The following is a 15,772-nucleotide window of genomic DNA, read 5'->3' on the forward strand; positions in this document are numbered from 1 at the left end:
ACGTGAACGCGAGCGAACGGGCGGTTCAAAAAAGATGCGGAAGCTTTTGACAGTGAGACTCTGTGGGATGAAACTGTTATAATGTAACTCAGCCCAATACGGACGCTTAAAAAGCTCCAGAACCAGGTGGAAAAGATGAGTTTGGCGGAATTTGTTGGGGTCCATTTTCAAGTTAGTTCAAATTCAGGTTACAGGATGAAATGTTTCAATTCAACTGGCATTGTAGAGGGCAGAGCAAATGCTTTATTTCTCCATCCTCTCTCTCTCTTTTTTTAGGTTTTTCCAGATTTGTCTCCCATTTTCTTCCCAACTGTCCTTGCCCAAATCCCGCTGCTGTCCCGGTGGTTGCTCGACCCCCTCAGATCTGGGGAGTGCTGTAGACTAGCACAGTGCTTTTCAAAGTGGGGGCCGCCCGTGGGGCACTAGGGGGGCCTCAGCAAATGAATGGAAATGCTTTAAAAAAAAAACATCTTTATGGGGAAGGAAATGGTTCAGTTATATTTTGTTAGCCTGGCTTAGCCAGTGACTCATAGGAAAAGACTAGTGACTACTGGAGAGTCAGTTGACAGCCGGAACAGGGACGGCACCAGGGAGCAGTATGGGTAAGCGCCCCAGCCTGCGTCTTCTGCGAGGAAGAAGCCCAACAATCCACGAGAGGCCTTTTAGGAGGGCCATTCAAGCCGCAAGTGGAGTCTGCAGTGCCACCAAGTACTGGTACTGCATGGTATCCACCAAGATACCATCACGTCGGAATGAGATGTTTGGAGCGGGGGAGTCTGGTGCAGCGCACAGGTCCTAGACCTGGTGAGGCGAGGGAGGAGCCCGGCCGGGTGGCAACCCACAGAGCCCGGTCCCTCTACGTACCAGAGCCCTCCCCCTCCCCCGGTCCCAGCAGAGTAGTTCCGGAGCAGTGGATTGAGGGCCCTGACCACGTGACCACCTTCGACCCTTCCTGGAGGGCTGACCGTGGGTAGCTACTGGGACGTAAGTTGGGGCTTGGCCAGCCCCGGCTGGGTCACCTGGGCGAGGGTGTATGATGTTGCGAGACCCGAAACATCCTATGACCCCAGGGTACATCACTGAGGATACGTCCCAGTTGCATCCATGCATTTTTTTTTAATACTACAGTATAATACATAAAGAATAAAAAATATATATATATATTTTATAATTATATTTAATGTAGTGTTATTAACAAATATAACTGAATCGTTTCTTTCCACATAAAAATCATATTTGCCATGCCCATCTGTCTAATTGCCTGCCAGACTCATCACATTCATTGTCATTTCCCCCTGGTGTGGCTAATACAGTAGTCTGACTCTGGAATAATGTAATGATTATGTTATTACATTCATAAAAGTATGGAAATATATTCTGAGGTTGTATGGATGTGATTGTTGACATTTTCAATAGTATTGTCAATGGGTATTTAAAGATATCTTGCAATAGGGGGGCCGCAGCCAAAGGCTAATGCTATTTGGGGGGCCTTGGCTTGGAAAAGTTTGGGAAGCGCTGGACTAGCACATGCTTCCTCCGATACATGTGCAGTCGCCAGCCGCTTCTTTTCACCTGACAGCGAGCAGTTTCACCGGCAGGACGTAGCGCGTGGGAGGATCACGCTATTCCCCCAGGTTCCCCTCCCGCCCAAACAGGCGCCCCGACCGACCGACCAGAGGAGGCGCTAGAGCAGCGACCAGGACTCATACCCCAACCCGGCTTTCCACCCGCAGACACAGCCAATCGTGACTGACTGTAGGCACGTCTGACCGCTACCGGGAATTAAACTTGTGTCTCCGAGGTGGTAGGCGAGTGCTCCATCCTCTTTTGACGTTGACCGTTAGGTGGACCAGTGCGTGTAGAAATGACCAGATCGTTATGGAAGCATCAGCTGGCCTTACCCCAAGACTGCTCCGATGACTGAGCCTGCCACCAGGCCTCCTAGGCCCAGGTTCAGTCTGAAAAGACCTCCGGTCACAGCTGCACACACACACACACACACACACACACGCACACGCACACACACACACGCACACACACACTTAATTTTCTCTTCACAAAATACACCAGGATTATAAAGCCTGGGGCTCCTTTAGTTGATTTCTCATTGACATGTAAATGTGTGTTTAGAAAATTGGTTGTATAGGATTTCTGCAAGACACCAACACAACATATATTTTAAACCTTAACTTAACCAGGTAGTTAAAATCTCTTTTTCCAATGTAGCCCTGACCACGAGCGCAGCACCGATGCCAAACATTACAACTGCAGGCAGACAACGCACAGCAACCAGCAACAGGTGTGAAGTGTGGCGCTGCTGCCCCCAGGTGGAGACGTGCGGAGCTGTGTGAATGCGAAGCAGCCTTGTTGTGACAGAGCGATGCCGTGCTCAGCCAACTTCCCTCATAAATAACGCTTTAAAAAAAGAAGGTGTGATGGGTCTCCATTGATAAATAACACTTTAAAAAAAGAAGGTGTGATGGGTCTCCATTGATAAATAACACTTTAAAAAAAGAAGGTGTGATGGGTCTCCATTGATAAATAACACTTTAAAAAAAGAAGGTGTGATGGGTCTCCATTGATAAATAACACTTTAAAAAAAGAAGGTGTGATGGGTCTCCATTGATAAATAACACTTTAAAAAAAGAAGGTGTGATGGGTCTCTCCATTGATAAATAACACTTTAAAAAAAGAAGGTGTGATGGGTCTCCATTGAAGCCCTATGTGACTCACCTCCAGCTGCAGCGTAATGGCTGACGGTGTACTTGTCTCTGTACACAGACAGCCCGGTGCTGACAGCACTACAGACAGAGGGGTGGAGCCAAGGGAAGGGGGCGGACACACAGATGAGACAGAGGGGTGGAGCCAGGGGAAGGGGGCAGACACACAGTTGAGACAGAGGGGTGGAGCCAGGGGAAGGGGGCGGACACACAGATGAGACAGAGGGGTGGAGCCAGGGGAAGAGGGCGGACACACAGATGAGACAGAGGGGTGGAGCCAGGGGAAGGGGGCGGACACACAGTTGAGACAGAGGGGTGGAGCCAGGGGAAGGGGGCGGACACACAGATGAGACAGAGGGGTGGAGCCAGGGGAAGGGGGCGGACACACAGTTGAGACAGAGGGGTGGAGCCAGGGGAAGGGGGCGGACACACAGATGAGACAGAGGGGTGGAGCCAGGGGAAGAGGGCGGACACACAGATGGATGAAGGAGAGAAACAGCGAGAATACAGAGTCAGGCAGGAGCCAACAGTTTAAAGGTGCGATGATGTCATGTCATATTCAAGTGAGTGGCATTATCACAGTCCAATTAGCTGAAATATTGCAATTAAGGCTAAAACATACTAAGGGCGTTTTCAGACCTGTCTAGTCCGGTTCCTTGGTTCGGACCAGAAGTGAGAATGATACATGGTTTAGTGTTTCAGCTGGTTCAGATATCTCTTTTACGGCTCAAATGATAAGAATGTGTATGCAGTTCCCAGTTTTTGGTGCGCACCAGTGTTCGATTGCTGCATTCACACCTGTCCAAACAGCACCAAGGGGGGAAAACGAATTCTAGTGTGATTCAACCGAACCAAATGAGGCAGGTGTGAAAATGACCTACCGTAATACTACTTTGAAGCATTGTGGTGTTCATGTCAACCCTGCGCTCAATGCAGTCTGAGTCAATCCAACCTAATCAAACACGTCTGGCATTTTGTGTTGTGCTTACTTGAACACAGTGACGAAGGCAGCCACTCTCCAGCTCCACCTCCATCCGTATCTCACAAAACCCCGGACAGCTGCGTTATGGGCCGAGCGCTGCCGCAGACAGAGAACACACACAATCATATTAAAGCATTGCTTATTTTGATCACAATGCCGCAGTATTGTAGTCGAGTCGAGTCGGACTCGGACCCTGGTCTCCTTTTCAGAACTCGTTACTCAACTTGATGCACTGATGACTTGGACTTGAGCATTCATGCATTCACACTCTGACTTGTTAATTTATAGACGTATTTGTTTTAGATTTTTGGTAACAGACCCTATTAATTTAGCACAAGATATTGATAGCTATATTAATACCATGACTTTATTCAATTTCGTGCAAGGGCAGGCACGTGTGTGGATTCACACTCATGTTCAGTAACTCTGGACTCAAACTCAGGTAATGGGGACTCGACTCAGACTCTTCTTTGGTGACTCGGACTTGGACTGGGAACTCGAACACTGGGGACTTGAGACTCGACATGGAGTCATGGACCTGAGATATCGGTGGTTAGACTACACTGCCTATGGGCCCTTTTAACAGCAACTGGTTTGAGGCATGGATGTATTAAAATAACTGGATAGGGGACGTGCCACGCCCACCCATGCATTCGGACGGAGGTTGCTCATTGGCGCATGAAGCCATCATGGGGGCTTTTTCTTCCTGGTTTTACTTCCTGACCATGCGGCCCAAGGCGAAGTGCGCATGTGTGCCATGACGTCCACCCCTCCCACCCATGGATTGTATTACAAGAAGAAAATACCCCCGTATACGGCTCTTAGTGGCGTCTGAAGAAAAAAATGCCCCATAAAAAATTAGTTGATAATTAAAAGAGTCGTTTTATACTTTGAGTGACATCCGGAAAAAACTCCCCTGGGTTTAACAGCTGCCGGGGTCCCCATGCAAGTGGATGGGAATTTCCCTTTCTGGGCTGCATGGCGTCACGTGACTTGCAATACAGTGCTTTGCCAGCATGTTCAAATGGCTTCAAAGCCTAGCGCTATTCCTGGGGGCTTGGTTTGAGGTGGTAGAGCAGGAAGTAAAGCAGGTGCAACCAATAAACATTAATGAGGGCCCTGGCACTGGAACACCTAAATGGAATGGAACCATCAGTACTGGTTGCTGTGAAAAGGGTCTACAGCTACAAGTCCTGCAGGCTGCTTCTGAGCTGGAAGCAGCCTAGTCAAAAACAACTACTGGTATGCAAAAGAACAAGCTGAAAATTGGAAACACACATACACATACTGTATAAATATTTTGTATCCCATTTTTATCCCCCATTAGTGCTAATTTTAATTTATTTATCCTGGTTGCTGCTCCACCCTCTGCCGATCTGAGGAGAGCCGAAACTGGCTCCATGCTTCCTCCGAGACATGAGGCTCTTTCATACACAGATCGCGCAAAAGTTGCCGTTTAGGAGTCCCGTAAAGCCAGCCGCCTCGCCACAGAAATTGCTTTCACACGAGCCAAGCAGCACGGCCACATTACCGTGCTGCTCTGTACTTTCAGGTGAAATCCCCTGCTCCCGCATTGAAAGGCGAGCGGAGGGATTTCCTGCTCCTCCTAGCCCAAATGAATATTTTCATAGGTTAGTGTAGCCTAGGCTACTGTATGATGAACGAATTCATTCAACAAGACTTCCCTCCTAGTCCGCTGAGCAGGGAGGATAGGTGCACTCGCATGGTGGGCGGGCAGATCGATATGGTGTCCTACTAAAATTGGAACGATACACGACCGCCCGCATATCAAACAGCTGCAGTCTGCATAACGTTCGTCGGGGGAATAGTATAGGCTATAAATGCACATGACTACTTAACGTTAACTAATGTCAACATCGTTTGAGCATAAAGCCTAACGGAGCATTCCTCCTGGCGTCCCTGCAGTCATGATTGTATAGGCTACTTTTTTTACTTTCACTCGTGCACTTTCTTGATCACATGAGGTTATTTCCCCTGTCATTTTTTTATGAATGAGCAGACCATTCACATCTTTTCCGGCTCGCTGCGACGACCTTTCAAGTGGAGGCGGGTTGCCAGGTAACCCGGCGCTGTTACTACCTCCCGCCGCGGGACAAAAGGCGTAAAACAATTGTCCACCAAAGCGCATTCATGACTTTCACATCGGAGGCGCTAATCCTATTTTCCGTGCATTTTTTGGCTTTCAAGGCCGGTGTGAAAGAGCCTATGGACAGTAGCCATCTGCTTCTTTTCACCTGACAGGGGAAGCTTCACCTGTAGGACATAGCACGTGGGAGGATCACGCTATTCCAACGAGTTCTCCTCCCTCCGAACAGGCGCCCATAATGACCAGAGGAGGCACCACATCAGCAACCAGGATATTGCATGTTTTGGTGTGGGGTTCCTATATGAAGGAAACCCCCAGGGGGCACGGGGAGAACATGCAAACTCCACACAGAAAGGCCCTTTTGACGACCCCACCCGGGCGGTGGGCACTCGAGGACATGCGGACGGGCACCCACTCCTTCACCGCTCACAGCGTCCCAGGTGGGAATCGAACCCAGGACCTTCTAGCTGTGAGGCGACAGCGCTGACCACTGCGCCACCGTGCCCCTACACACACATACTGTAAGAAACAATTTACTTTTTTGATTTTAAAATTGGTGTTAAGGGAACATACACGCATTCTTACCAACTTACCACTGCGTCCACACGACTGGTGTAGATCTGCGCCTGGTTGAGCTGAATAAACCTCTCCTTGGCATGGCGAGCAGCTGGCAGGCCTCCGTATATCAAACCTGCCAGTGCAGCGGCTACACCGCTCTTGATCACACTGCTCAGCTCCTCTGGATACTTCTGAGTCGCACTACAGGCAGAGAGAGGACATACCGAGCGCGGTTCATTTTAAAGGAACACGCCGCCGATTTTCAACCAGCTTTGTATCATTACAAAATCAATAGTATATCCAAAAACTGTAAGCAGTTTTGCAGGCATTCATTTAGTTTGACAGTTATTGAGAGTTGATTTGAGTGAAGTTGTGGACCAGTCTGTAAACGACGTTTCAAAGCTGCAGGCAGGCGAACCCGTGAACGGAGCAAATCACATCCAGCTTGGACAAAAATCTCGCCGATAAATATCCTGGGTTGTTCAAAGAGCAACAGAAATAGCGGATGTGATAGATAACATTATTACATTCCCTCAAATAAGTCGTCAAACGAGTGTTGTGACAAGCAACTTTTTTTTCCAGTGTCGGAGTTTTGAGGAAATCCGCCAGCTGCAACAATCAGTCGCGTTCTAGACCAGACCTTGCACCCATAATTATTTTACAGCGGGGCATTCCAAAATAAGGTGGGTACCGTTTTATGTGTGACCGTGCTACTGTAAATCTTTCAGCAAGTGTAAAGGGCACCGCTGAGGGTGACCTAACAGAGCCGGATTTTTGGATTAGGTTAATTAGGGCCGACTAAATGGGCAAAAATGGCAAAATAATTAGTGGCCAAAATGAGTCAACACAGGTTTAGGACCATGGACAGCTCCATACATTAGCTACTGATGGGAGTGCAGCTGAGTGGAGGAGCACACCTGAGCGGAGTTGGAATCAGCCAGTGAAGTGGTCTATGGGGAGAGAGAGGAGAGGGTGCATGCCAACTCAGTGAGCGAGGCCTGACTAAATGGTCAGTGATTGTGTGCTCCGGGTATCAGAAATATAATAAGAATACAAAATCTGTGTGTGTGTGTGTGTGTATGTATGTGTGTGTGTGTGTGTGTGTGTGTGTGTGTGTGTGTGTGTGAGAGAGAGAGTTTTTTTAATTATTATTTTTTCCTGATTTTTCTACCATTTACTCCCCAATTGTACTTGGCCAATTCCCCCTTTTCTGCCTTTGCCCTTTGCCCCCTTTTCTTCCCCGGTCGCTGCTCCACCCCCTCTGCCGATCAGGGGAGAGCTGTAGACTAGCACCTGCTTCCCCCAATACAAGTGCAGTCGCCAGCCGCTTCTTTTCACCTGACAACGGGGAGCTTCACGGGCAGAACTTAGCACGTGGGAGGATCACGCTATTCCCACCAGTTCCCTTCCGCCCCAAATAGGTGTCCCGACCGACCAGAGGAGGCGCTAGTGCAGTGACCAGGACACATACCCCTATAATCCGACTTCCCACCCGCAGACACCAGCCAATTGTGCCTGTATGGACGCCCGACCAAGCCGGAGGTAACGTGTTGGTAGGCAGGGAATCTACCACTACATTAACCGGACGCCCGTGAGTGAGTGAGCGAGCGAGCAGAAATTGTGTTTGGCCACAGCTATGCCATTATACGTGCGATCGCGCCGAATCTTTAGTAAAGAGCACCCCTGCAGGTGACCTAACGGAGACAGACTTTTTAATTAGGATCGATCAATGGGCGAATTTGCGATGGCTGCACAGCTCACGGGTGTTGCGCTAGTTTAATTGAAAGAATACGATGGAGGTAAGGTGATAAAACAGCATCACAAGAATTGAAGTCAATAGAGAGGCAAAGTGACCGCCTACTTCCTGCTTCAGCACTGTACCAGAGATTTTCATCCGCCATTTATTTTCCCATGTACATTTTGTAAAATGCGTATAAAAATAGTTTTACTGGTTCAAACCAAACGGTACAGATATATTTAGAAACAGGAGAGATTGCATAACATTTCACTGGGACCAAAATGTGGGTTTAAAGAAAATGTTTTTTCGATGTTTTTTTAAGTTTTGGTCCAACCAAGTGAAATGTTCTATGGTCTCTCCCGATTATAACGTTAGCTGAACCGTTTGGTTCGACGAAGTAAAACTATTTTATAAGCATTTTACGAAATGTGTATGGGAAAATAAATGGCGGTTGGAAATCTCTGGTACAGTGCTGAAGCAGGAAGTGACGTTCCACTTTGCCTCTCTATAGAAATTAGGCTAATCAAGAGCAGCCGCATGTAATATAATGTAATACATATATGTATGCTTTTTATTTTATTTTTCCTGCGTCTGATTTGTTTGTTCGATTTTGTTCTTTGTGTTCCAAAAAAGCCCCTTGAAAAATAAAATATTGGGGGGAAAGAAGAACAGCCGCAGACTGATGATGATGAACCACGAGACACTAACTCTCTGTCAAAGAGGTCCTTGATGCGGTCCCATCCTGTGTCTGGGAACTCTGGCTTGCCCATGTTTCTTGGCATGGTGCTGCTGGGTGTGGGAACAGGACTGGTGGAGGAGGAGGAGGGAGGCATCTGGGCAGCGGCACCGTCAGCTGCGTGGACCCTGGGGAGCAGGAAGCAGAAGGACGGGGGCCTGGCGGTGTGGAGGAGCCCGGTGCGGAGCGCCCCCCGGGGGCCTGAATCTGCCAGGGCTCTGCCCACTCCGGGCCGCTCAGGACGCATCACGCTTCAGCTGGCTGCAGAGAAGCACAAACACATGGCGGCGGTGGGTTGGGATGTTTGAGCTGCTCACTGCCTCTTCTCATACTCCGTCCTCAAAACAAGTCAAGTCAAGTCAAGTCAAGTTTATTTATATAGCCCTAATTCACAAGCATGTCTCAGAGGGCTTCACAGAAAGTATGTCTAGCTGATTCTAGCTAACACACAATAACAAGAATATACAGAATAAAGATAACATTTGAACATTTGAAGAAAACAGGAGAGTGGAGGAGGGAGGGAGAGGGAGGAGGGAGGAGAGGGGGGAGGTGGGGAGAAAATAGGAAATGTGGGGAGGTGGGAGGGCGCAGGGGAAGGAGAGCAGTGGGAATGTGAGAGAGGGGAGAGGACAGAGAGGAGGAGAGAACAGAGAAGGAGAGGTGGAAGGGTACAGGGGAGGTAGAGTAGAGGTAGGGTCTAGGGTGGAGGGAGGAGAGGGGGGAGGTGGGGAGAAAAAACAAATAGCCTCCAGGAGGATGTCAGCCAGGGCAACACGGGCTGTCCAACGTCCAACACAACAGCTGTTCAATGGCACAGCCCTATCAAGAAGACACACAGGCAGACTTTAAGGGAAGTATGGTGCTTCTTCTATGACACATGTGTTAAGTTTTATTTTTATTTTTTAGATTCACCTGACTTTTCCAATAGCACATAACCAGCGCTGTCAACTTTTGAGTTCAGCTTGGAGTGAGATATTCCCGCTAATGTGTGTTTATATATGGCATTATTAGCAGTTCATTACTCTCCAGATATTACATTTCTTCAAAACAAAGATTTGCTCCTCACCAAGTCGCTCCCCTTTTCAGGTGTGGCTGATGGACATGATCTCTGTTAGATGGAGAGACTCAGGTTCTTGAGCGAAAACTCGCTTAAAATATTCTCAACTGTCTGGGACCTACTTTGACGAGGTTAAGAAGAGTGACAAGTGACTGAGGTTAGGCCCAGGGATCGCGGAACCGCCCGGGCCACCCGGGCCGCGGCCCGGGTACTTTTCAGTTCCCAAAAAAAAAAAAAAAAATTTTTTTTTTTTTTTTTTTTAGATTTTTTTTTTTTTTTTTTACAATTAAACCTTATTTACTTATTACACTCGACTGGTTGTTTTTCAGATGTGATGTGAATCTAAAGTGAACTAAACAAGTCAGATCCACTATAAATGTTTTTCAGTAGATGCTGTGATGTAGCCACAAGAAAGGTGCAATATTAATGTTTTTCAGGAGATGGCGATGTTGGTAGCTATAGGTTCTAAACAAGAAATGTGGTTCAAATGTTTACAGTAGTTTTCCTTTCTTGCTGCACTACAATGTTACAATGCTGTGAGACAGGCCCGGCGTTGGAGGGGGGCCTGACCGGGCCGGGCCCCCCCATTCCCTAAACTGGCCCCCCCATTCAATTTTTTTTTTTTTTTTTTGTGTGTGCTAAAAACGTTTTTCCGTTTTTCTGTTTTAAAGTTTAAAACGGAATCTGGCTGTCATTAGGCATTGATTAACTGAATGCTATTGCTAACTGTTACTTTGAACCTCCATTTGCAATGATTCTGGCTGGATATTAATTAACTATTGTAAATTTGTCACAATGAATGCAATTTGTGCACAATGTGTAAATACATTTAATATTAATTGTTTAGGCCTATTTGTAAAGTCACAACACATTAGAGATGTGTGTAGTTCCTCATAGATTTAGCCTCTTCCTTTTGCTCTGAAATGCACCAGTTTGACGAATTTTACTTTAAAATGTACAAAATCTTCTTCCGGGGGAGAATCCCCCCGGACCCCCCTTGGCCCCCCCAAGCTAGGGGCAGGCCCCCTCTGTAATTTGGTTCTGGTGTGAGACGGAGCTAAACACAAAAGATGCAATATTAATAGTTTTTCATGAGATACTCAGTATTTAATATTAATACTAATACTAATAATAGAAAAGGAGAAGATACTGAATAATGACATCACAACAGTATAATCCTAATGTTAATTTAAAATTAAATATTCTTCTAAATATGGATAAAAGTCCAAAAAACATAAACTTTTCTTCGGCGCTGCCGAGATTCCATTCCTTACAGCACCCCCTACTTAATAATAGTTCCAGCGCGGCTGCAAAAATATGGTGGCGCATTGTGTCAAGTGTACTGGCTCGGGGAACGGTCCGGCCCCCGGTCCCTTAGGTTTCTGACAATGTGGCCCCCTGAACAATTCAGTTGAATAGCCCTGCTGTAAAACCCAGTCGCCCTCATATTCTGGTTTATTTCAAGAAAAACATTTTGGCTAATTGAAATTAATTGGCTCGTAACTTTAAAATCTAGCAGCCATATTGGCTGGTGATAAAAAAAAGTTGAATCTCAAACCCTGCAGTGAGAGCAGGTGGTGACATAGGAGTGAGTGAGAAAAGGAGCAAATATATGATTGTTAAGACTGAATACTGACATTACAACCGTCTAATCCTAATGTTAATTTAAAATGAGATATTCCTATATGAATCTGGCTTCAAACAACCAAAATCTTTATATGATGATAATAATAATAATCAATGATGGTGGTTCACAGACGTGTGTGTGTGTGGGGGGGGGGGGCACGCCCCCCCGACGGGGGGACACGCCCCCCCGACACGCCCCCCGGCCCCCCCAAGTTCAGATGCGTTCCGCTATCCCTGGTTAGGCCTTAGGGGCACCGGTTGCTTGTTTTCACATGGACCCCTTGCACGGGATCCCATGCACAATATCTCTTACAAGCACATAAGCACCTTAGGGGGCCGCTGGTACCACCACGTTGTAATGTTGAATGTCAATGATGTGTGTATGTTTTTCTTTTCTTTTCCTGTGTCTGAGCCCATGGTCTGAGCCTGTTAGTTTGTCTTCGTGTATTGTTCTGAAAAAGTTGAAAATAAAATATTGGGGAAAAAGAAGGAAATTTGGAATGAGAGTGAGAGAAGGGTCTCACTCTATTGAGTGAGCGTTGGCAGCTATGCTATGCACATAATAGTTATTGAATTGCCTTGCTGCTAAACTGCCAAGAGGTCTGTCGTTCTAACAACATCTAACATTAATTTGTAGTCCCTTTTATTTAGATGACACAGTTCCAAAAGGGGTTTGCAAGTTAGCAAGTTAGCGTTAGGTCTCCTTTCAGCTTTCACTGCTAGATAAATGCAGTCAACTCAGTGTTGTTGACAGTCTCCTTACTGACACCTGTCAGCTGTGACTGGTTATGCTGTATTAGCCGGCGGCAAGCAGCAATCAAATAGATTGTGTATTCTCGAATGTGTTACTGGGGAACCGACTGTTCCAAATGTTGCGGGATCAAGGAAGGAATGTCGTCTGGTCTGTCCGATAACGGGTGTCTAGCACTGAGATGTGTCAGTGGTGTCTAGCCGATGCCTGTCCGATAATGGACGCCTTTAAGTTAGCTTGCTAGCATGCTGTCATGCTCTCTACCACACAATAAACAGCTTACCAGTAGACGGCGCGGTGATCCTCTACAGTCAGCCGCGTGTTGTATGAGACACAGCAGCCCCAGTGCACATTATTATTCACAGTCAGTGTCTAAAGTTTGAGTTTCTGTATTTCATTAATGTCCTTCTCTGTGGTGTCTGACTTGACCCTTGAACCGCCTTGAACGTGATCAGCATAGACATATATAAGGCTAGATGGCTTAAGGCGGAGTCACCAGCGTCGTTGAAGCGCCGCCATCTTGCTACGGCAGGCTTTCTGGTACGTTCTATGGTAGCTGTTGGAGGGTGCACAGACAAAAATACTCATAACTTGCTGAAATCTTGACGGATTTACAAACGGTTTGGTTTATTACAAGCATATTCCGTTCCCGAGATATGGCAACAACAAAACAAAAAACACAAAAAACACTATATTTTTGATGGGCTCCAAATTACACCAAAATTATACCGAAGCATCTATGCCATGAGAGGGATTCAGGCACAAAGTTTCATGCAGTTTCATCCATTTCCCTAGGAGTTATGATCATCTGATGTGATAATACTAACCCAACAACAGATGCTCATAGCTCCTAGCAAAATGGATGAAACTGCATGAAACTAGGTGCGTGAATTCATCTCATGATGATGATGCTTCAGTTTAAGTTTGGTGTAATTTGGAGCCAAAAATAATAATAAAATGTTAGCGTTTTTTTAACCCATAGATATATATAAAGCTGTGGTGCCGTAGCAAGATGGCCACCATGCGACGACGTCGCTCTCCATTGACCGGCAGCGCGGGTAAGCCATCTAGCCTTATATATGTCTATGGTGATCAGTGTCTGCAGTTGCACACATCAAATATGAAAACAGCGCCGCCCCTTGGTGGAGGACTGCTCCTACCTACCAACTAGAAATGTTGATTCAGCAATGTGGTTTTGCATTTATTTAAAGTATAGTTCACAACAGCACACCTATTAATGTAGTGTACCCTCCACAGCACACCTATTAATGTAGTGTACCCTCCACAGCACACCTATTAATGTAGTGTACCCTCCACAGCACACCTATTAATGTAGTGTACCCTCCACAGCACACCTATTAATGTAGTGTACCCTCCACAGCACACCTATTAATGTAGTGTACCCTCCACAGCACACCTATTAATGTAGTGTACCCTCCACAGCACACCTATTAATGTAGTGTACCCTCCACAGCACACCTATTAATGTAGTGTACCCTCCACAGCACACCTATTAATGTAGTGTACCCTCCACAGCACACCTATTAATGTAGTGTACCCTCCACAGCACACCTATTAATGTAGTGTACCCTCCACAGCACACCTATTAATGTAGTGTACCCTCCACAGCACACCTATTAATGTAGTGTACCCTCCACAGCACACCTATTAATGTAGTGTACCCTCCACAGCACACCTATTAATGTAGTGTACCCTCCACAGCACACCTATTAATGTAGTGTACCCTCCACAGCACACCTATTAATGTAGTGTACCCTCCACAGCACACCTATTAATGTAGTGTACCCTCCACAGCACACCTATTAATGTAGTGTACCCTCCACAGCACACCTATTAATGTAGTGTACCCTCCACAGCACACCTATTAATGTAGTGTACCCTCCACAGCACACCTATTAATGTAGTGTACCCTCCACAGCACACCTATTAATGTAGTGTACCCTCCTAGCCTTCTAGTGTTTTCAAAACTGCAACATATAATAAGATGCCATGCAGAAAGGACTGAGGAAGATATTAGGAAATAACTCAGCTGGAGGATATCGTATGAACAACCAAACAGTTTAATGGTATAAAACAACGCTGTGCAAGCCATGACACCAGGTACATGATCCCAGCGTTTTGGTCAAATCAACACAATATAAAGTACCATCCGACACACACCACACTTCATTACAGTAAAACAAAGAGTGTCATAAAAAAGAACATGGCCTTACAACAGCGAGAATCTGCTTATTCACAGTGCGATGCGAATACTAGAACATATTCAACATTTCTGTACCATTATACCTCACTTTACATCTCGAGGTCCAACACGGACTCTCTTCAAATGCTAAAACGTGTGATGAGTGTTCTCTGCATGTCAGAATAAAACATATAAGCCGGTTATTACTCTGGAGTCAGTATTGATTGCTGTCGGCACTTTAGTGTAGACGTGATCTATTGCTTAGTGTTTTTAAGTGACACAGGATGGCAGAGTGTGCCCAAATACAGACATTGACAGTAATGTTGCATTGTTTGCACTTCACAAGTAAATACAGTATTATGGTTGGGTTGGGCAATATATAGTCTTAGATTTTGGATATCATGATATGGCATAAGTCTTTTCTTTTCATTACAGTAGAGTGATGTCATTTTCTGAACTTACCAGATCGCTCTAGCTGTTCTATTATTTGCCTTTACTCACTTAGTCATTAAATCCACGACTTAGAATTAACTTAATTGTGCGAATATATTGTGAAAGCACCAATAGTCCTCCCTACATTATTATCGCAATATCGACAGTGAGGTATTGGGTCATTTGATGTTGTCCATCAGGTCGTCAGGGCGTGGCGGAGGTCTCGCTGTCGTTTTTAAAGACAGTTTTGGTTGTCGGTCAGTAAGCACAGTGACTTTCCCCTCAATCGAACTCCTAATGACTCAAGTAGGTCAGTTGAAGCCGTTTTACTGGATACAGTAGCCCCTTTTTAAAACGAGACAAATCTCTGTTAAAATCCTCCCACTGGATTAATGAGACAATCCGCAGTTTTAGGGGTAATTGTAGGAAGGCTGAACGCCTGTGGAAAGTCACTAGAAGATGAAGTCCATTGAGGCAAGCCATACAGCCCTGATCAGCCAACTAGAGCAGGCGCAGCTGCAGACACGGGAGAAAGAAGAGGCACTTGGACAGCTCGAGAAAGAGAGAGATCAGATCGTTCTTCAGCTCCAACATGAGAAGGAAGAGGCCCAGATACAACTTGCTAAAGCTCTCAAAGTTCAGAGACTGAAGGCTGGAAGAGAATGTATGAGGAGCTGTTTGCTAAAGTCAAACCATTCCAGGAGGTGGCTAAGCTTCATTCTCCTCAGGTGGAGCAGCTGAATGCGGAGCTCCCCACCCCAGGCTTGATCCCAGCAAAGTTTTCCAGCGCGACAGCAAAGAAAACAGGCAACCAACCAACCAACCTCAGATAAGGAAATCGCCAGCCGTGACAGCGTGCGGC

The 15,772-nt window shown here is 46.3% G+C and overlaps 1 protein-coding gene across 1 annotated transcript in view; it reads right to left on the reverse strand.

Moving 5' to 3' along the window:
* Positions 1 to 12,699, reverse strand: part of timmdc1 (translocase of inner mitochondrial membrane domain containing 1) — a 16,203-nt gene extending 3,504 nt beyond the window's left edge. The window contains exons 1-6 of the mRNA XM_083633411.1: positions 12,559 to 12,699; positions 8,814 to 9,102; positions 6,403 to 6,568; positions 3,710 to 3,798; positions 2,734 to 2,801; positions 1,902 to 1,980 (exon numbers count right to left, since the gene is read on the reverse strand). Of these exons, the coding sequence (XP_083489537.1) occupies positions 1,902 to 1,980; positions 2,734 to 2,801; positions 3,710 to 3,798; positions 6,403 to 6,568; positions 8,814 to 9,088 (677 nt within the window). The 5' untranslated portion in view covers positions 9,089 to 9,102; positions 12,559 to 12,699. The remainder of the gene's footprint in view (positions 1 to 1,901; positions 1,981 to 2,733; positions 2,802 to 3,709; positions 3,799 to 6,402; positions 6,569 to 8,813; positions 9,103 to 12,558) is intronic.
* Positions 12,700 to 15,772: the final 3,073 nt, after the last annotated feature.

The sequence above is a fragment of the Poromitra crassiceps genome, assembly GCF_964638095.1.
Source record: "Poromitra crassiceps genome assembly, chromosome: 3".
In the NCBI taxonomy this organism is placed as follows: domain Eukaryota; kingdom Metazoa; phylum Chordata; class Actinopteri; order Beryciformes; family Melamphaidae; genus Poromitra; species Poromitra crassiceps.